We start from the raw sequence: 22,934 nt of genomic DNA on the forward strand, positions 1-22,934 counted from the left end.
TGGTAAGCTAGCTAAAACATTAATAAGGTGCAGTTGCATTTACAGTCGCTGAGTGAAATTCCTCACTCATTTTTGTATTCTTGCAGTTCCTCGCACACTTGTTGCTTGTGTTGAACAGAAATCAGCTTGGTTTGAAAGTGACTTCACGCATCGCTACATTATTAACATAGGCCTTTCTTGCCTGGGAAATTTTTCAAATTTAACAGCGCCTTTACTAAGCGAGAGCTAGAATAATGCTTTTGTTCCCACCTAAAATGATCCAGAACAACCCTGTAAAGCACTGTCAACCCAGCATATTATCCTCAACTGTAAAAATTAATTAGAAGTAGTCCGTAAAAACTGATATAAATCATAAATATTTCATTGTGACGATCAAACGAAGCACAATAAATATGAAAAATAAAGTCCATATGGATAAAGGAAATCCCACACACACATTGTTAGAGTATAATGGCGTTCAAATGATCAGTTAACCACAGTATAGAGGTTAGTAGTTATCACCGCTGTAATAAAACCGTTTTCTACAATGCAGAAATTCTGCAAACTCCATTTCTGCGGCCTCTAAAATGAAACATTCTTATCTCAACGTTCAAATTAAAAACTCCAGTAGAGCTCCAACCCCCTTCCCCATCAGAAACCTCCAGAGGACCAATCCTAGAACAGAGACATCTCCTCACTACCTCTGAGCTCTGCTGCCGTCTCATTGAGTTAAAAACATCCCCTTATCTGGGAGCTGGGAGAACTCCATGTGTCTGCTCAGACCAGAGAGGGGCTGGGCACAACGTGTCCGGTTTGACACGTCTGAGGCAGGCTGCAGCACTCATCTGACAGGGCTGCATGCAGCAGACGCTGCACAGCTAATTAGAGAAGTGTTTATGAGAACAGCGAGGAAACGCTCTCACTCTGGGAGATAGAACGCTGGGTCAGTTCTGACACACTCCATCAGCAAGGCACTGCTTGGACTCGGAGGTACATGGAGAAAATGAGCAAGAGAGAGAGATGAGGAGAGAGAGAGAGAGAGTGAGAGCACATCTCGTTCCTGGGCTTGTTGCAGAGGAAACGCTAGTGATGACAGACATCCTGTGTTTGTAAGACAGTGATGAGGCCAATTAAGAGCTTCAGCTGTTCAAGACTGGCTTCAAATTAAATATAGATGAATTAGGAGAACATGATTAAAGAAAATGACCAGTTGTATTCTGAAGATGTACATACAAAAGGAATAATGAGATCAGTTTCAAGATCCAGTCTTCTTATGTAAGATTCAAGGAAAGAAATTCAGTGATGGAAAAAGTAACGGTTTTAAATTGTCGGCCCGCTTCTGCCATTGGTTTCTCAGTTGGAGGTCAAGCCAATCGGCTACAAAGCCAAAAAACTGGATTAAGGAAATTTCAAACCAAATTTGTATTTTTGTTAGTTTATTTTTTACAGTTTTTTTTTTTTTATAGTAATGCAATGCTCTGAAAGTGCCACAGAGTTTCACTGTTTTCAGGGAAATCTATTATTAATGTATCACTTACAGCTGTCTCTGCATATTAAACTGGGATATGTTCTACCTGGTCTCATGGCATAAACGTACCTTGGTGCACGGAATACATACCAACAAGAACGTATGACCGCAGTTTCCAAAAGAAATGAACAATAGAGGCAGTAAAACTCTGACACCTCTTATTCCTGTTCACACAAATTTATAGACTTTCGATAAATAAAGGACAATTTTTCGCACAATTACGAGACTTCAAAACCATATTAATATGCTGGGTATGATTTTTTTTTTTATGTTAGCATCACGCATATCCAGCTATATATCTATGGGTTTTCATAGGCGGTATGTTTGTTTATATATATATATATATATATATATATATATATATATATATATATATATATATAGAGACATATATGTGAGAGGCAAGGAGCTCTGTTTCTAATACTATGTACTTATGGTTCAACAAAACAGTTCAGATCTCCATACACTCCAGAAAGTTAAAACGACAGGGTTGCATCAACAACCTTTTTTAAATCAGTTTTGCATTTGTTAACACTGTCGAGCAGGTTTAGGGTTGGATTTGCTGTAAGACATATTTCTAACATGAACTAACAGCATTAATTTGTAGCAACAGTCCAGGATATTTGAACATCTACAAAAAAACCCAAAAACAATTATTAATTATCTACTCTATTACAGCTTTTTACTAATTAAGAATTAAGTTTTGATATTGTACAGTAGGAAATTTACCAAATATCTTAACACAGATTATCTTTACTTACAGAAAAATCATTCATTTTGACCCATACAATGTATTGTTGGCTCTTGCTACATATATACCCGCGATTTATGACTGGTTTTGAGGTTCAGGGTCACATATACACACAAGTGAAATTACAGCATGCAGTGAGTGCTCAGTTTACTTCATATAACTGCACTGGTCAGCTGCGGAAAGATTTACAGTGCATGCTCTACCGGATAACATTGACGTGATGCATCAGACACTGTCAGGGAGACTTCCAGATGGTGACAAGCAATCATAATGCTTGTCATCATGTTTAACACCCTTTCACAGCATCTGCAATAAACAGAAAATTGCTCCTGATGTTGATCTTCAACTATTTTTCTGCTAACCTTTTCTGAGGAAGGATGAGAGAATAGTACTCATCTATTAAAGTTCTCACGCGGCTTCTAGAGGCAGCTGTCTGCTTATATATTCTCAACTATAAGAGACACAAAATAGACAAATTATTAAAGTCGTTATTTTAAATGCCTTTTGCACTGGACCAGGTTAGCTTTCCAGCAAAAAGTTGCCGAAGTGACTGAGGTTTATCTTCGTTAAATTTGCTTGATGAAACCAAATCATTTGACAGTGAGTCAGACTAACTGAAATAAGCCTGGCCGGTTTGGTAAACATGTTTTATAAAACAGGCCTCGAGGCATTAGAAGTCAGAAGACACGTAAGTTAATTTATGATTTGCTGTCCGTTTGAACTCAAGTGATAAATGCAATAACATTTTTTTTTCTATTGCATCGAAACGTATTGTGTTGAATAAAATCAAAATGGGATTGCACTGCATCGTAAAAGTAGTAAATCACATCGCATCGTATCACACCGGCCTGAGTTATGGAGATGCACATCCCTATTTAAAAATAATAAAATAAAGAAATGCATAAAAAAAGGACTGTCCATTGCACTCAACGCTGCAAGACTTAAATGTACAGATCTATTCTGACACATCTCTTTGGTTTTGTGTTTTCCATTGCTATATAACAATGTCAGACACTGCAATTTAAGTTATCACTACTAAAACTCTGCAGAGTGTACCTAGCATAAAAAATACAACTATTATTCAATTATGAATGGGTTACACATAAAAAGTGAACTAAGACACACCACTACAATTAATGAAAACTTAGCACTGTATTAATTTATATATTATAAATATATATATACTATAAACTAGTTAATAAAACACATTAATATACTATATATATATATATATATATATAAATATATATATATATATATATATATATATATATATATATAGAGTCACCTGCCAGTGGGTCTGTAATTACATTACAGTACCTCAATTTTTGTGATTTGTGATAGCGGAATGCAAAGCAAAATAATAAAAAAGTTGCATTCTTTTGGGATGCTGCATAATTTGACATTTAATCTCAAGATAATCACTAATATATATATATATATATATATATATATATATATATATATATATATATATATATATATATATATACACACACACACACACACACACAAAGACACAGGCACAAGACCTCATAACACTAAATCACAATCATCTAACTGAATTATCTCTAATTGAAAGTTGCAATGCATTAGGTGTGTTCGACTTGAAGCGAAGCAGCAGCGACTGATCAGTGTATGATATCAAAGTACCACATGAGTGTTTGACAGCTAATGGTTCCATATGCTCTTTATAATCGCCCTCACAGTACTTAAATGTCATGCACCGATCGGTCTCTGAAGCACTGCTTTAAGTCACACACACCTATTATTTCATGCTACGTGGATTCAGATGTTTCTGTCAAGTAACAATGGTGGGAGATTTCGCTCACCTGCCTTCTGGCATAAGTGTTAAGCAATATCCCGATATACTGCACAAGAGTGAAGGTAAATTATTTTGCAGCCTGGGTAACAAAAGAGGTCTACAACTGACTGTCATCTAAGCAGGAGCAAACACCTCAGACAAACAGACCTGTGGAATCAGAGGAAATGCAAGCAGCTTACCATGTTATTGCTTAGTTCTGTCAAGTGCTTTGACACAATCTCTATTGTTCGAAGTGCTATATAATTAAAGGTGACTTAACTTGAGTTACTTTGGTAAATGTAATATCATGATTAAAAAAACAAAAAAAGTAGAATCCTGGATGGACATCATTACATTTTTAAAAAGCATTTGACTTTAGCTGTACATTACCAGTACTGAGCTTCCTGCTGAGTTTCGTGAAACTTTTGCAGTCCCTGAAATTCCTTAAAAATCTTTAACCAAAACTGCTACTGTCCAGTAGAGAAACAGACCCACTGGAGTTCCCTTCCTCTCATGCATCTATCTACCAACCATTTATGAAACATATATGATATTGATTTGGTCCATGTGTTTCCATACCTCCATCTCCCCAACGTTCTCTTTCTGATTCATATGTGGAATGTATTGTAGTGTGGTTTATGATGTGTTTGCACTTGGATAAGGGGCACAAGAGGAACATCTATCCTTCTTTTTTCCTTTGTGCTCGTTTCTTTGTTTACCACTCCGTGTCTATTTGGCTCTCAGCGCTATTGAGGAACAGAAGCATTTCACCGGATCTATAATGCGCGGGCTCTGTCGATGCATCCTGCACAGTTGGTTGATGGGATTTCATTGTGTAGAGTGTTTACCTGGAGTTACAGCAGAGCAGAAGCATCTCTCTGTTGTTCATAAGGACCTGCAGAAGAACGAGGAAGGCCTTGGCACGGATGACTGAAGACGGACTCTCCAGAGAGCGGATTATCTTCATAACAAAGTCCTGCAAAGAGGCGTTCAAGCCGTTAGCGCAGTCTTGTTAGCGCACATGCATCATTTAAAGAGACCGGGAGGTCTCTGGACATTTAGTGTGGCATAAGCCCCAATTGTCTGACAGTAATTTGACAGGTGCTATCACTTACACAGCGAGGTGCTGGAGGGGATGGAAAAGCCCCCCAAAATGCACTTGATATAAAACAGAGGTTAATAAGCTAATGAGTTCCACAGCATTTAGTGGGCAGCAAATCAGGAGGAATTGATTAACTTTCACTATCAGCATAATTGGGGGGGAACTGTCAAAAGCAAAAACAATCCGAAACATTAGGATTAACTACAGCTCGAGAAGAGGAGTTAATTAATTTCAAACGCACCTACTGTACTCTCGGCATGGATCGTAATTACATCAACAGTATTCCAAGCTGCACTCCGAGATTGCGGCACTTCCTTACCCAATTAGCCCAGTCGCTCGACGCTTCATTGAAATTTAAATTCTATGCTAGACAATGTATGAATAAACACGCCGTGTTCTGGACTTCTATTCGTCAGGGGAATTAAACTGAGAAATCCACAGCAGTTTATAATTGGTCCGGAGGTGATCCAGTAAGTTTTAGGCACTCAAACGATTTTTTTTTTCTCCTAATATTCAGACTCAAATTGGAAATTTACATGCAAATGAATACAGGTCAAAGAAAATTAGCATTGTTAATCTGAGAGGGCCTTGAAGGCAGTATACAGTGGCATTTAAATCAATTTAAACAGCCCATTTTGCGATTGATTACGGTCTCAGATAAAGAGCAAAACAGAGTCATACAAGGTTTCGTTCATTCTTGACACGCTTCGTGGCCTGCACTGCTTCACGGGCTGCTGGCTAAATCTAGGAGAAACAGAAGTTTCAACCAGTTTTTGAAAAACTTTTTAAGAAACTAACTTTTTTATAGGAATTTTATGGGGAAAGAACTGTTGAAAAGATTCCTTGACATTATTGTCGAGGTTGCATGATTAAATGTGTGTGTGTGTGTGAGCGTTTTGTGTTTTTTCTTTACTTTTCTTTTTTAGACAAACAAACACTTTTTCTTGTTACAAAAAATAGAAAATAATGGCTGATGAAAATTCAGCTTTTCCATCACAGGAGAAAAATAGAAAAAAAAGTAAACACTACAAAATAGTATTATATTAAATACAATAAATAGTAATTAACAGTTTAGGAATGCACAGTTTTAATGTATTTGTATTAAAGAAACGCAGCCTTGGTGAAAATCATTCAAACATTTTGACCACAAACTTTTGAATGATAGTACGAAACATTTCATTACTTTAAGTAATGAAATTTATTGAACCTCCATTATATAAAAAATCTAAAAAATATACAGCATATATATATAATATTAATTATATATATATATATATATATATATATATATATATATATATATATATATATATATATATATATATATATATATAAAAATATAAAGTTCTGCCTCCAAAAGTCAAGGTTAGAAAAAAAAAAAAGCATTCTGCCAGTCTTTCTGCAGGTGTTACTAACAAAAGAAAGAATGCTGAGTGGCAGTGAGGCATAGCGGCTGTCAACGCAGCTGCTTCAGAACACTGTATTGTTGCTGAGATGAACAAAAATGGTCCGATCTCAAAGTTGTTGACCGATGAAGTGCTGCCAGTACTAAGAACGATGCAGGCTGTCAATAACGCAACGCAGAGAGAGAGATGGCACAGGATGTACAAAGTGTGTGTGCCAAACTGAAAGGAATCAAAAACTTATTGGCAGAACTTGCTTGAAAACTAAATATCTAAATAAATAAATAAATAATACTGCTCTATATGCAGCATTTCCTTCACATCGGGCATTGACATTCTAAACTGCTGCTACACCGGCACTCCAGTTGGGAAGGTCTGAACTCAGACACACATGGTCTGAACAGAACTGCAAAGTCTAAAGAGTTAAAGTACCATAAAGCTTTATTTATATTGTACTGACCCCTTCTATCACAAGTCACAAGCAATAAAGGAAACTAGGGGCAACTGTAATGTTCTAAATGTTATAGGCATATAGTATTGTAATAGTATGAAAATAATATATCTAAAGTGTTTTTTGCTGAATCATAGATATCAATGGTGTTGCTGGTATTTACTATACAGCAAATTTCTACACTTTTTTGATAAACTTCCTGCTTATTCAATATAATGAAGTGAACTGGGATGGTCGAAAATTCCTGCACTTGTTAAGCGCATGTCATTTGAAGACTGATAGCATTGTAGCTTTGTTTATTAAAGAAACCAATACTTACAACCTGTTTACTGATTTTTGACTTTTTTCCTCACTCCTTGTACATATCGATTGTAATCAGATTAAAATAACAATAATAATAATAAATACAACTAATTTTGTCTCTCTAGGAACTGACTGAATTTGCTGGAAAGACTTAACTCAAAGACTATTCATTCAAGAATCACAAATAACTATATTTCTTACATTATGCACTTAAAGGTGCCAAGATTTTCAATGAATAACATCAGTCCGTTCATCACACAAAGATATCACACAAGACACTTCACAGAACCTTTAATGCACAAACCCAGAGACAGGTTTTGGACTACCGATTTATATGCTTTTAAAGTTTGAAACCTCATTATACTAAAAAAGTGACTATAGGAAATATCACTGAATAAATAAAGGGACTGAAAAGCAATATATTAATTTTAGTGATCATGTTATAAATAAATGTTCACAGAGTATCTTGTTGAAGACTTTAACAGACCTTTATTTAAGTAAAATATATTTAGTGATTTAACTTCTCTGTCATGGTATGAATATTAATAGTTGATTTTTTCCCCCCTAATGAAAATAATGAAAAATAGAGAACTAAAAAAATAAGGATAAGGGAGAGAAATATGGTGAGAATGAAAAGAAAAACAGTGGGGAAAAGCGCGCAGAAGACTAATAGTCAGCAACAGAAAAACAGAGTGGTAGAGAGCAGTGCAAGAGTAAGTGCTGTCATAAACGCAGTCGGAATGCAACAAGGTGTGTAAAATCTGTGCAGTGTCCTTTGGGTTTCTTTGAACAGGAAGTACAAAACGCCATGTTCTCAGGGCAATTGCACGGATGCTCCCCTGCTCCAAACTTAACTCAAAGAAATCTCACCTAGGACTTCACATGCTAGAATTGCTGTGTGCAACTAAATTGTAGGCAACACAGCACACGTGTCCTTTCCTGTTTCCCTACTGATATGCTTCTCAACTATTTTTAACACTCTCATTAAAAGTGATAGGAAAGAGTGTGAAGGTTTTCTGAATGAAAAAAAAAAAAAAAAAAAAAAAAAAAAGAACATGAGAGAAAATAAACACATCAATCATTAAGGTGCGTGTTTCGTTCACACCGCCACTTTATTAATATTTAAATATATAAAAACATGTTTGTATATTTCTGATAACTATGAATTATGCAGCCACGTCAAATCCCAAAACCTCATCCTAAGCATTGCCGAGAACGATAAACTATAGAATTATTTATTAAGACTGCACACTCTTGCTTAACATTAGAAAAGCTGCTATACTTTAGAAAAATTTCTATAAATGTTATCGGGAATGTTTGATCTGGACGCTGGCAACCTGATTAAAAATATAAATATACTGCATTTAAAAATGTTTATATACTGTAAGTGTTTACTTATCAGGATTATTTCTTAGAGATAAAAAAATGCAATTTGGATGATTTTTGAGATGATTTTATTTAACATTGCATATGGACTGGATTATTTATATAGATATGCACACACATACTTTTTCATATAAGTATACATACCCTGTCCTGTACCAGTCTGTGGGAATGTGCTCCTGATGCCAACATGGCAGCGAACATAGTGAGCATGTGTTGCTGGACACGGCTGATGCCTGACACCAGACAACTGAGGATGCTGGGTAATCCCACCTTGTCAATCACGCTCTGGAAGGCCCCCGCAGATTGCCGTGTTATTTTACACAGAGCCTGGAAGGGCAGATAAACGTAAGACAGGTGGGTGGAGGTGGGTTGAATACAGAATCTTTAAAGCTGCTCTTCATTACGTAATTTTTAATAATTTGTTCATATAGAGGTACATAAATTTGTGATTAAAATAATAATGATCTGTAATACAGTTCTAGAGATGAGGTTACAAAAGGAAACAACTATAACACTTCAGAATAGGGAACACTTAATTATTTAAAAAAAATATACAAGTAGTTAGTAAGATAGTTGTTAAGCTGTAGATTTAGAATAAGGTCAAGTAGAATAAGGCATTAATATGCGCTTAATTACTCCTAATACTAATTTTAAAAAAAACACACGTTCAAATGTTGATAATTCCCGTACCAGGCAATTATAAAACAACATTTATGAATAAAGCTGCAAGTGACAATCAACGGGTATAATAACCAATAATTCATGTGGGCGATTACAACTACCATGTACTTTTCCAAGTTTTCTGTATTTTACTACAATGACAACTTTTTTTGAACTTTCATATATACAAGTTTTTGACCAAATAGTCACTACAGTTCAAAACCCAACAATATTTTGGTGCATATTGGTTGCACAAAAAAATATTCAAAAGTGTTTGGCAAATTGAGAAGAATCGCACAAATCCGTGTCCTGAAGGGCAACCCTCTCTCCAAAGTAGAGACTAGGACCTGACAAAAAAAACTGCCCTGAAAAACACCCAGGACAGTGGGCATTGGCTCAATGGGAAAGGAAAAAAAATGATCTTTGATCTTTGGTGATCGGATCATTACATTTGCACTGCAACCTTTGTAATCATATCTCAGAATGGAAACTGAATTGAACGTTATGCAAAGTTGAACTTTGTGTTGAAACACCTCTTTAAAGACGTAATAATATGTTTAATACTCACAGATATAGCGCTGACCCTGAGAGCATCCACTGTGGAGTGTGTGAACAGATACCAGAGTGCAGGTCCCACCTCTGCAGTGATGAATCCCTGGGCATATTGAGACTCACGGCAGCACACGTTCTCTATGGTTTTGGCAGCCATGTGGTTCACCACCAACTCCTCCTAACAAACATGAATCCCCCATAATTCATAATATCCAGCTTTGGCTTAAAACAATATGCACAGAATTGCTAAAGTCTGCCAACACATCATGTGCTGCAGAGCCACAACTGACTGAAAAATGCCACATTTTGAATATTAAAAAAAAAACATGTCACACTTTATTTTAGGGACAAAGTCTGTGTGTCATTGGGAAAGAATGCTTTGGTGGACATGCGGCCTAGTACTCACTATTAACATATTCAAATTTTGGCTATTTATTAGTACTTATAAAATACTTTACAATAAAAATTCTACATGACGCTTAATTCTGCGCCACACCTAAACATAACTACCTTACTGACTATAAATAAGCAGAAAATCTGAAGTTTACTGATTAGAAGTTTACAGTTAATACTTAGTCAACAGTGAGAATTTGTTCCCAAACTAAAGTGCGAATGTAATTACTTGCTCCACCTCTAAAACAACATCCAACCTTTTTGGATGATGTTACGAGAACCTCCTAGTTTTCGACTATATCCACCTCCACCATTTTATTATGTAACACCCACTTTTCACGATCCAAACATTTCCCAACGGTTAAAATCAAGCCCCATAAACATCCGATTACGTAAACGTATACTGGGTGGCTAACAGCGTTGCATGCAGACTTTAAATGCAGCCGTGCTCTGAAAAATGTGAGCGTTTTAGTGAATCTAAAGTACAGGCTGCGGCGTTAAGCATTACACTCAAAGACATGCGTTCCTGAATTCATTTGTAAGTGGGACACACAGACCTTTACGAATTTCACGCAATTACATCATGACCTAATAGTCCCTCAACACCCTCCGAACTTGAGTGAAATAATTTCCTTAAATTTCACACCACAGCGAATCTCGCTCGCAGATAACGAAGGGCAATACGTTGAGATTTAGCTGGCTGTGTTTTTATGTATTTGGACCCCTGTCCTTGAGCGTGTCTCTCTGCAACCGTATCTGGTGGAAATTAAACATTTAACAGCATTCAACAAACGGCAGGCACGCAGAGTCGAGTGAGGAAAATAGCAAATGGAGAGGTTGGGCATATCTTAGAGGCGCAGTTACACTGTGCACTGCTGCTATGCAATATGGATGCCTTCGCTGTAATGTAGTTCCTAGACCCCCGTCTCAAAGCTAAAAGAAAGTTCAGCTTAGTCCATGGAAGAGGTGCATTAATACACATACTGTATCTTGGAGGCAAAAAGTAGAAAGAACTCTCAAGTAGAATATTCTGACGCAACACAAATAACATAGCAGCTACCCCAGAGTCCCTGGCCCTATCGTATGTCTTTGTGCTGGAGTCTGGTGGTCTGGCTTCGTGGAGGCTTTAGGTAATGAACTAGAGCTGGCACTCGCTGGAGCAGGGGAAATGACTGACAGCTGCTACAGGGCGCAAGAGGTGGGGGTGGGCGGGGGTGGGCGCCGAGCGCTTTCTTTTTCTCTTGTAGCACAAGCCTTGTCAAAAAGGCATAGAAAATGAAACTAAAATCCACCAGCCTGAGGTTTCTCAATAAGAATTTAAATTCCACAGGACAAATACGCTCTGTTGTAGGCGAGTTTGTGCTTTTTTCAAATATACACAGCTAGTCTATTTCCACTGAGGTCGGAGTAAGATGCTTTAGGGATCATCTGACCGTGGTCGAGGGGAGAGTGTTTTGTAGACTGCTCTGACTGGACGCACTAGAAATTACCCAAATCTAAATACAGCGATTTCTCATTCGTCCACATGTGTACACGCATTCACGCTCTCGTTGTGAGCGGGCCGAGCAGACAGCACCGTCCGGTGCGACTCTATTACCTGAACAGCCAAGGCCTCGCTTACACCGGTGCGTTTATGTACACTATATGGGACAGCGGTCCGAGACATTCATAAACACTGCGGGGCCTGTTTTAGGCCCCGTCTACACTAAGAAGCGTTTAGCTCTTTCGATTTTGTAAAGTATAGGTATTTCATCCAGACGGATCCAGCATTTTGTAAGAGAGAAACAAGAGTGGATAACTCTGAATATGCTGCGTTTTCTTGTTGACAGCCAATCCGTATATTTTCTGAGACGATGTCATCGCCCCACATCTCGCCGCTAGTCACACACCGCTACGTCACATAACACCAATAAAAACACTGAACGATTGTCTTTTTAACGCAAATTAATAAATGTATTGTTTCCATGTTCATTTGCATACCGTGAGCATCACTTATGCGCACAGTCCAAGTTATCATCTCTACTTTTAGTGTAATTATTCAATAAATATAACTCGATAAATGCGAAACACTGCTCATCTGCGGTTGTTCCTGCATGAACATTCATGTGACAAGTATTTTCACTTGTGCAGTGTAAATGGAGATTGTTTTTGAAATGCTGTGATAACGGCAGTGTAGACGAAAACCATTATCATTTTAAAACACTGATTTAAAACAAAAACGCATTCTTTTTTTTAACCTGTCAAAAACTCAGAGCAAAGTGTTTTGTAGCGTATTCCTTTACATGTTGATGAGGCCCCTCTCTTCCGAGAGACTCTTAGCTTTAGCCACAACCTTCGTGAAACTTGCCAATTAGCATATTATTAGGAAAGACGATTTGCAAAGAATTATTAAAAACAACTTATTGTTTTAATTACTCGCTACTTCTGTAGGGGAAGTCGGATCACGTATGATTCAAGCAAACATAGGGTTGGGGACGAAAATTCGCTAACGATAATTATCGCGATATAATTTTCCTCGATAAAACAATATGAAGACCATGCTGATTTTAGTTAGAAATGATGTTTATTCTAACGAAAACGCACTACTCATTTGAATTGTGCCACACGGACCGTTTATCCGGCACGGCACGAGCTCACTAGAGCAGATGACAGCGCTGTGAAATCCAGTGTGAAGCTGAGAAAACAACACAAATGACTAAACTAGTTTAAAGCCAAACAGCAGAAACACTGTGTGCAACGAGACAGTCAAGAGGCTTATACCATAGTTTACTGTAATAACAATAGCATGTGTGCATTCATACTGAATGTGTTTACCGTTACAGTTTTTTCATGCAAATAGGCTACCCTAAAATCATACATTTATTTTTCATAGTATTGAGGTGCTATTTGTGGTTGTGAGTTTGTTTATCATGATTTAAGTGTATTAGCCAACTGATGTTGTTAATGAACAAAAATTTCAAATGTGCATTTCTAAGAGACAAGAAAGTGATATTATTATTATTTATTTTTTTTATCAAATAACCCAAATCTTTATTTGAAACTGTGCCACTCACTAGAACATGCAGAAACTAAGAAATATATTCTATTTTTTTTTTTTAAGGAAAATGAACGGTCAGGTTTATACAACTTTCAATTTGGAGCAAAAATCAATATTGTGATCGTTTTTTTTTAGCCGTATCGCCCAGCCATACGTGAACATATATGCATTTAAGTAGATTGTTTTTGAACTTCCGCATCTCAATGCTCTATTCATTATTACATGCGTCAACAAAACACTTCAATCACTTAAGAGTCAGTCTGTTTTTTTATCATAAAACATAAGTAACATAATGTACATTAACTTTACATCTTAACGCCCCTTTTTTAAACAAAGCAGATCATATAGATCATATATTTTGTTTATAGCGTATAAAACGGCTTTGTAAATATGAAGATTTCAATACATCAGAAAATTTAAATGTGATTTTTTTCAGGCTTTTTTATGACTTGATGCACATAAATTCTGAAAATGTGCAAAAAAAAAAAAAAAAAAAAAAAAAGGATGTCTTCATGCAACAAAAAGAGATGACGTGTGAATAAACTACGATGTAAAACAATATTGAATTTGTCAATGCATGTGAAAAAAGTCTGTCAGCAAAACGATCTGGTATCAATCTTATGCAGCTCTGCCCCTTTTCAGTGCTGTGCTCGTCTTCTGACTTCCAATTGTATTTCCACAGGATGAAGGTATGTTCGTATGAGTTCATGAATGAGCCTTTAATTAATAATGAATTTAAATGAATTGAATTAATAAATCCACTTCACCAGCTAGATAATGTTATAGAGCCACAGCAGAAATGGCAGTTTGAAGAAATCCTAAAGATGACTGCACAGCTGGTTCTCTGATTCGTAACTGTCTTAAACGATTATCTTCCCAAACATCAGGCATCCGACTGCAAGATAACATGACAAACCTTATATTGCATTTTGTCTGCACTCTCTTCATTTATTATGTAGAAGAAAAGAGCCAGAGGCTTCCCTGGTTGCAGCAAGTTCCATTTTTATTATTGATATATTATGCCAGTTTTTCAAGAAGCGACGATTTAAATTTTCTTTATAAATTGAAGAATCGATCAATAATAACTGATTGACGAACATACGATGTAGAAAAATAACTGAGTGATGACTGAAGCTATGCAAACTAGGGTGTTTTCCAGTTCCAGTTAGCACCCCGACCTAAAACACACAGCAGCATCAGAGTAATGATTCCTGATATATTAAGATTTAATGTAACTGAAAACGAATCACACCAAGATGCACCGAGTTGAGTGACTTGTTCACATGCCGGACTCAGTGAGCTTTAATCTTTATTTTTACACCTCTTTGAGACCTTACAACACAACCTCTATTGTTCTCTTTGTTTAACATAATAATAGGTACTTTATTTCATTAAACCTCTTTAAGTTTAAAATTAATCCCTAATTAAGATTTCGATTTGAAGTTATGAAACAACTATTTTAAATATAAATTAAATCCTGGATCAATGTGATGGTTTAAATGCAAGTCTAAATGCAAGGATTAATGTCTGGTGTGACAGGATTATTAGATAAACCCTCATTGCAACCCACCCGCTATCTAACTAAGCATCTGTTAGCCTACCTATATCTATCTGTCTGTCTGCATGTCGGTCTATCTATCCATTCGTGCATCCATCCATCTATCCATCCAATTTAAACCTCAAGATTAAATAATAAAACAACTGAAAACTTTTAGACAACATCACTGCTAATGCACAATGTGTTTTAATACATTAAAAATTCTGTTTGCATTCATTCAACTGTACAATTGCAAGTGCATTTTGTCTAAGAAGTGCAGATATAGCCACTATATAGCATAAGTGGATATGTACATACCCCCAAAAAAGCCCCTTGTCAATCAAAAATGATTAAAAGAGACAGTACCAAAAATATTGCAGAAAACTGGACTGGTTCTTTTTAATTATTTGACTTTTTCACCAGTACATTTGACAACTTTAGTGAACATACAAACGACTTGTCGCGCCCATCTCGGTTAGGACACAGCGTAAGCCGGATACCCTGCCCAAATGGTGCCGCTCATATATGCCATGTGCTCTGCCTGACTAAGCTGATTTGATGCACACAAGACTTATTCCGGTATATGTTTATATATAAACTTGCAGCTGCCTCCTAAACCCACACAATGTCAGACTTACAGGGGCTACGAGGTGAGGACAGCTTCTCACCAGAGATCTGTCCTCCAATCTCTGCCTCATTCTCTCTCTCACACCTCTGCTGAGCTTCCCAGCTCGATTCTTGCCTCGGGCCATGCTCAAGCCAAACTTTACTGAATTTATGTATTTCTCCCAAATTCTCTCTCGCAACATCAGCAGTCAGTAACTCGATACGGTAACAGGAGGTCAAACCTAAACTAGTCCACATTTGTGAAAAAGTCGATGCACGCCGAAACAAAAACTGGAGATGGAGCGTTAAAAAGTTTAACAGTTTCGAAGCCAGTGAAATTACGTAATACCTTTTAAACAGGTTTACTGTCCTAAATGTAGGAAAGTTTAGACTCTTTCAATGTATCATTAACACAACTAAAGAATTTATTATTATTTTTTTTTTATTACAAGTTACATGTGTAAAACCCACTTACACGACCCATACTTTTGAGAACAATTTGCAAGAATTATGAAAATATATATCATTCAAAACTTTAAAGTTATCCAAGACACTCCAAAGTATTCTATGCAAATGACGACTCATGGATTATGCCATAATAAGTTACGTAATAAAAACACAAATATTCATTTTCAAGTGATTTTCTGATGACTATGTAAATGTAGATGTTATGAATCAAAACATCTTTTGTTGTTTCTTTTCTAGGCTTGATTGCGTTTATGGGGTGCAGTCTAACATGTGTTAATGCTATATGTTGTGTAACTATATGTTATTTTGTTTCGGTGCAACATAGCCTTGTCCTCTTTGCTACATATTCATGTGGGCGGGGTTACAGGTTTTATGATGTCACCAACCCACAAAGCAGCTCATTGTAGTCCCTACGAGCCATAACTATAGACATTAAAATGCTGTCATTTTAAAAGCCAATATGACTGTTTGCACTGAACTTCCAGCAACGTAGCTTTGCGGATATTGTTTATGCTCAAACAGCAACATTACACAATAACTAAATAAAGTAAAAAATTTAATCGGAATCAAACACCTCTTTAAAGAACAGCCTGTGTCATTTAAATATAAATGGTTTTACATATAAAAGTACATTTTCAGTACAAGAGAACTGGCTTTTTTACGGGTGTAAAACTCACTAAACTAATAATGCTGCAGACAAGTTGAAAGGCAATAGTCAGGGTTAGGGGTTTGCTCAAAAAATATACAGCAGGTATGAAACATAATTAGTGGTGCTTGCTACAGCAATCATCTCAATTACTATTTCCATCTCAAACCTGAGTCTCAGTGGCATTTTGCGACCATCTGGGAAACCATTAAAGGGGTACATTTATGTAAAATTATGCTGACTGAGCTCTTTTTTATAATAAACATTTTTCGTAATGGAGTACAGGTGTTTTCTACAGCTAAACACACTCATTCAAGCCTACTTTGGATTTCCATGTGTGTGTTTGTGAGAGACAGAGATTACGTAAAGCTTACAGGAGGTCATCTCTCTGTGGCTCCTTCTAACAACGAGAGAGTCTGTTTGAAGGAGCAGCACACCTGGTCCTGAATAAAGGCCTATGTAAATTGCCTGAGCCAGACAGGCCTTTCATTAGTGTGATCTCACTGTTTCAGCTCTTTCTCTCTCTCTCTCTCTCTCAGCATCAATCCATTCAGTCCCAGGCATAAACATTCTTTTATTCCAGCTAATCTGGTCTCTCCCTATCAAAAAGCTGGTCAAGACACAGAAGATGGAAGAAGCTCAGTGAAGTCAACGTGAAAAAAACATTCACATATTGCTTCTGTGATATGACACCTTTGTACTACAATTTATATGAAAAAGGTAATCTATAAAACAGTAATTTTATAAAAACGGCTAATGACCATCTATGGCCGTGTATTTAACATGTAGAAGTTAAATTTAAGCAGACCTCTGTAACTATTTGTTATATCAGTATGTACAGGGTAGTTTAACTTGTGAAATATCTTGTAGCGCCACTCGCCCAAAACATAATGGTCGTTAAGAATTAGTCATTTATTTATTTATTTGTTTAGAATATATTTATAGTAAATTATCTATAATAATTGGTAATGCTTCATTAAAAATGTAACCGCTAGGATTTTTTCTTTTACTGTACCTACTGATTATACCAGTTTAAGTGGACAAATGTATATGCTCACTCTTAATAGCCAAAGTTATGACTGTCTAAGCAAACCGGTATAGGCTCTGTACAAAAACTAGAGTTGCACTGTCATTACTAATCATGGAAAATTCTGAATTATTATTTATTTTTTACAAGCAAATAGACCAATTCTAAAATTGACTGTCGATTTAAAAAAAAAAATAGAACAAAGGACTACAGGAACAAGATGCTTATTTGCACTATTTCAGACTAAACTGGCCTTAAAAATATCTGTAGCCATTTAATACGTGAATAAACTAAAACTATATTTCATTGGAAAGGTCCTACAGACTCCTAAATAGATATTGTACCACTCTTTGTTGTTGAAACTTATGTAGGAGCAGTAAAAGTGTATGCACCATAACAGGAGCTCTGACCTTTGACACAAAAATTCTTTGTTGTTTGCTTTTTCCTTATGACATGTTTAAGTAATCATAATTATATATCAATTGAAAGCTTAAAACCTCGGTTAAAGGGTTAGGGGTAACAGAATGGCTCGAATTTAGATTTATGAAACTATACTAAAATCACAAATCCACTCTCAGACAGCAGGTGGCGCTTATGGAACAGCCACAATATAAAGTTGCTTCTCCTAATGCTGCGCTTATAAACAATGTTGTAATGTCCATTAAACAGAGGTAATATATTAAGAAAATACCATCTGAAACTTTAAATGTATTATTTTGAACTGCCTTTGAATATTTCAAGCATTCTGAACATTGAGCTTGCTCTGTCTGGCATAGTACGCAGCAAAATAGGGAAAAAAAGAGAGAAAAATAAAGTAACAAAAAAAAAAAAGCCATACTGTACTTATTGAAACACAGTGTTTTATTTACCCTTTTAAGATCACCACTTATGTTTAGCTCTGCTGTGTGGGGGGAAAAAAAAAATCAGCATGACCTCCCCTCGACATCCCAAAATACTTTTACGTCAAATCTACACAAATCTTGTATAGGGCGACCTATTTGGATCTCAAAAAGGTCAGTTTTCAACAAAATAAGAAAGAGGTTTGCATCTATGCTAATAAAAACAAAAACAGCATCGCAGTTCGCCACAATCGGCTTATCATCTAAATGGCTGAATAGATATGGTTTAAGACTATCAAGGTTTGTATTTTCTGGTTTCTCACTTTTAAGGTAGAAAAGAAAAGAATAAGAAAAGCGAAGAATGCTAAGAATTTCTCAATAATCATTGTTTCAGCATCTTGCTTTTAACTTGAACAGAAAATGCATTAACCAGATATGCCTTACAGCTTTTACTGTAAAGTCTAACAATCAAATTTACTAACAAACTATTTTGAGTTTGCTCAATTTTAAGTTAATTGCACTTAAGTTATGTGAACTAAAAAAAACAAGTATATTAGGCGTAACTCATCCTATGTGTTGCTGAAAATTTCATTTACCCAATGACGTGCAGTCTTGGTGAGCATTACAGACTCCAAACTTGTGAACGCTAGCGTATGCGAAGACCGCAATGTTGTTTCACAGGCATTCCTGCTGAAAAAAAATTCTATTTACACAAAGACGAATGTGGAAATATTTGAATAATCTGCGCGATGAAATCACACTCGCAATATGACCAGCGACGTGCACTATCAAAGTAAACAGTTTTCATTTCATGTACTTAAAATGGAACTTTTCCAAATTAGGTAGCCTTTCGCGATCAACACTCACTCCGCGGTACCGGTCCCCAGGGTGATGCATACCGAATGGCGGTTCGTGACCGATTCAGCAGAGTGTCTTTGCTAAACGCAAAGAGGGAGCGTGTGTGGAGCGACTGAGCGTGTTTGATTACGGAGTGACGGAGATCAGAGGCAAAAACACATTGGTATAAACTGCATCACAGATATTCAGAGTCATAGAAGGGTCAGTGCGCACTATAGAGAGGCATTACAGGCAGAGCTAATAGGGAGGGGATGGAATATGCACAGTGTGTGTGTGTGTGTGTGTAATAAATATTTAATGGAAGAGTAGTGTGATGCCCAGTTGCAGCCCAAGGCTCTGCTACACGCCACTTACAGTGAGCACAACCCTTTCATCATCCACGCACACGGAATCGCACACACACACACACACACACACACAAAATCACGGACGGCTCTTCCAGCTGCAGTCTGACCTGAAAACCTGTCTGCATGCTGCTCTGGCTGTCTTTCTGAATTAAGAGCACTCTCACTCTCGATTGAGCACACAATATTCTCCGGCTAGCTCTGTTACTCTCATCTTCTCTGTGTGTGTTATGCACTCCTTACCCTCCCCCAACCTTCTCCCATCATCACCTCCTGGCCTTTTTTCTCCTTCTCTCCCTCTAATTCCCCATCCCTCCCTCTCTGATGTCTTGTTTCCTGAGCTCAGCTCTCTCTGAATCAGCAGAGGTTCTCAAGCAGGTCAGCAAAGCGAGGCATTACAATTACTGCCTACATCAGCCTCAAAACACATGCGGATTTATTACTGTACTCGCATGACGCTAATGTTGGGGAATCGGCGGAATTGAATTAGCTCCCCGTTTCTTTCATGGCTTTCCAGAAGATGTGGCGCTAATGTTTGCGGGGTGTAATTAGCGAGGCATCGCCGGCATCTGGCCGTTGCCTCGGCTCCAATCGTGTCGCTGTCAGTCTAGACCTGCTTTGGAGAGAGTGATCAACTGCACAGCCTGGTGGCAGTGCTGCTGGGAAGAAAAGGAGAGAGGGAGAGAAAGCTGGGGAGTAACAGTGCTGGAGGGCCAGCTCTCTCTCTGATTACTGAGCTTATTACTGCGAGGAACTAGACTTGCTTATAAGCTGTGTATCCTACAATAGAGGTGCATTTTTCTTTTTCTCCTGTTCTTTTCCGTCTCTGCTTAATGTTACGTGTTGCTCTGATACTGATTTTTGCTGATTATTATTATTTTCATCTTACACTGGATATATGATATTTTGATGATTTTATATTATAACAAATGCATAAATTGGCACTTTAGTAACATGCAATGGTGTTTCATTGGATACAAAATATCAAAATATGTAACGTCTGCAAACTTTGTTAAATACTGAATGTAACTAGATTGTTGTTAAAAATTAAAGCGCAATTACCCAATGTCTAAACTTCAAAAATGTCCACAAAACACATGCTTATTGGTTTGATATTAGACAATATGATATAAAGAGTCATTTACAGTTGTATGTTAATATGAAATGCTATACATTGTATATTATTAAAATGGAAAAGCTCATTATTACACCCAATGAATGTTAATTCATTGGATATTATACAAGAGAGTTTTGTGTATGTTGTCTGAAAAAGTGTTTTAGGTATAACATGCATGAAAAGAGCATTTTATGCTCACCAAAGAAGCATTTATTTGACTAAAATACTGTGCAAATAGCAATATTGTTATATATTATTACAATTTAAAACAATTTATTGTGTTATATTTTAAAATGTTTTTTGAAATGTGTTGAAATTCTTTCTATAATATCAAATGTTTTATGCTGCTTAATATATTTTCAGGAAAACTGTCACTGCCAACAAAGTAGGCACTTCCAAGAAGTCTTTTGGCTGTCTGTCCAAAAAGCAGTACCCACTATGACCTTCACTCTAACTTAGAACTTAGAATAACGGGCCACAAATAAGCCAGCAAATAAGCCCCTTATGCCCTGGAATAAATAGAAGAAAAAAAAACATGCAACCACTGAAATTCATCTTTAGTTAGACAGATCTTTCTATACTTCCTGGTCTATGATGAATGATACCACATTCAATATCCCTCAGCAAATTTATTACACACAGACACACCCGCATAAATCTTTGAGATGGTCGATTTAATATTTTAATCATAAAGTGTTGAATAGACTTTTTAAATGTGAAATTAAAACCGCCAATAGGTGGCAGCAAGTCACTGTTTAATAAGGCAGCCATTGCAATTGAACTGAATCATTTAAAAGGATTGATTCATTCAGGATCGAAACACGACATGTTGCTCAAAGACGCAAAACAACTTTGTTTGTGGTTGTTTGGAATGATTTTTGTTCACAAAATAAAAAACAAAATGAAATATAAAACGTAAGTCTCTTAATTAACGCCTTGTTTATTAATCTGTTGTATAAAAAATTAATAAAAAATAATAATAATAAATCACATTTGTAATCCTGGTCATTTTTGGGGCTCTTTGTGTGAAACTGACATTGAAGCAGTATATTTCTGCCCCCATGTCTTGAATTTGTGATTGCTCTAAATGTATTTTAAATAGACTGAAGCATTTACTGAAAGAACACACTCTAAATGCACAGACGCATTGCAATGCACTCTGTAGTTTTGTTTTAAATGGTTTTTGCATATCATTAAAACACCAATTACAATATTGTCGCAGATGATTTATATCTGCAGAAAAAAAGGTGGTTCTTCTGAGAAATTCAAAAATTTTACTAAAAGATTTTTTGGGGAACCCAAAACAGTACTTCTATTGCACTGCTGAAGAAAACCACAATTGGGAACCTTTATTTTAAAGAGGGTTTTGTATAAAGCTTTTGACCAACCCCTAGTCACTTCTGCATGCAATTAGCATCAGACGGTCAATGGTATGAATCAGAAACAACTGTGATGTCAGCTCATAGCCGCTTCTGAAGTTTGAAAAGTTGCTGATGCATCGATAAACAAAGTGTTTAAAACACACAGCAGCTGTTGATCATCACAGGCCATCAGTTCTGAAACACAAAATTCAAATCGACCTTGAAAGTTCAAGGGAATCAGATGAACTCCAGCGAGAACTACTTCAAGCGTCTGAGAACATAAATTTAACCGCCAGCAAAAAATGATGAGACGAAAAAACCCAAATGCTGCATAAGCAGGTTGAAGCGGAAGGCTAAAATTGGGCACATTCACTGGAGGGCTCAACTTTTGCCAATCGTTGGCAGCTGACCAGCCAGAAAACAGCAACTTTAGTTTATCACGCCCGACTTTTTCCTTCCGAGCGCTACTTTCTTGCAGCGCTGCAGACCAGGGGTTGTCGGCAACACAAGCTGTACCTCCTAAAATTCTCTTCTTAAATGGCAGATCTTCCCCTGCTAATAAAGGAATAATGAGGGAGTCTGTGTGGTGTTCGGTCCCCTGTGGAAGAGAAGCTCTCAGCACTAACAGTAAACACAGTCTGTTCAGACTAGAGATGATCAGTTTGATGTGTCTCCATGCAGATGGTTCCATTCTTAAACAATGCAGGCCAGCGTGGTTAATTGCTACTGAGACGACCGGAGGTGCATTTACGTGAGCATTTCTGCTGCAGGTGAGTGAGTGA

The 22,934-nt window shown here is 36.8% G+C and overlaps 1 protein-coding gene across 3 annotated transcripts in view; it reads right to left on the reverse strand.

The window, feature by feature from the left end:
- ulk4 (unc-51 like kinase 4) overlaps positions 1 to 22,934 on the reverse strand; it is a 136,488-nt gene that overhangs the window by 92,439 nt on the left and 21,115 nt on the right. For all 3 annotated transcript variants that reach the window (XM_043260592.1, XM_043260591.1, XM_043260593.1), the window contains exons 20-22: positions 9,936 to 10,097; positions 8,852 to 9,034; positions 4,911 to 5,038 (exon numbers count right to left, since the gene is read on the reverse strand). In XM_043260592.1, coding sequence (XP_043116527.1) covers positions 4,911 to 5,038; positions 8,852 to 9,034; positions 9,936 to 10,097 — 473 coding nt within the window. The remainder of the gene's footprint in view (positions 1 to 4,910; positions 5,039 to 8,851; positions 9,035 to 9,935; positions 10,098 to 22,934) is intronic.

Source organism: Puntigrus tetrazona, chromosome 16 (assembly GCF_018831695.1).
Source record: "Puntigrus tetrazona isolate hp1 chromosome 16, ASM1883169v1, whole genome shotgun sequence".
Classification (NCBI taxonomy): domain Eukaryota; kingdom Metazoa; phylum Chordata; class Actinopteri; order Cypriniformes; family Cyprinidae; genus Puntigrus; species Puntigrus tetrazona.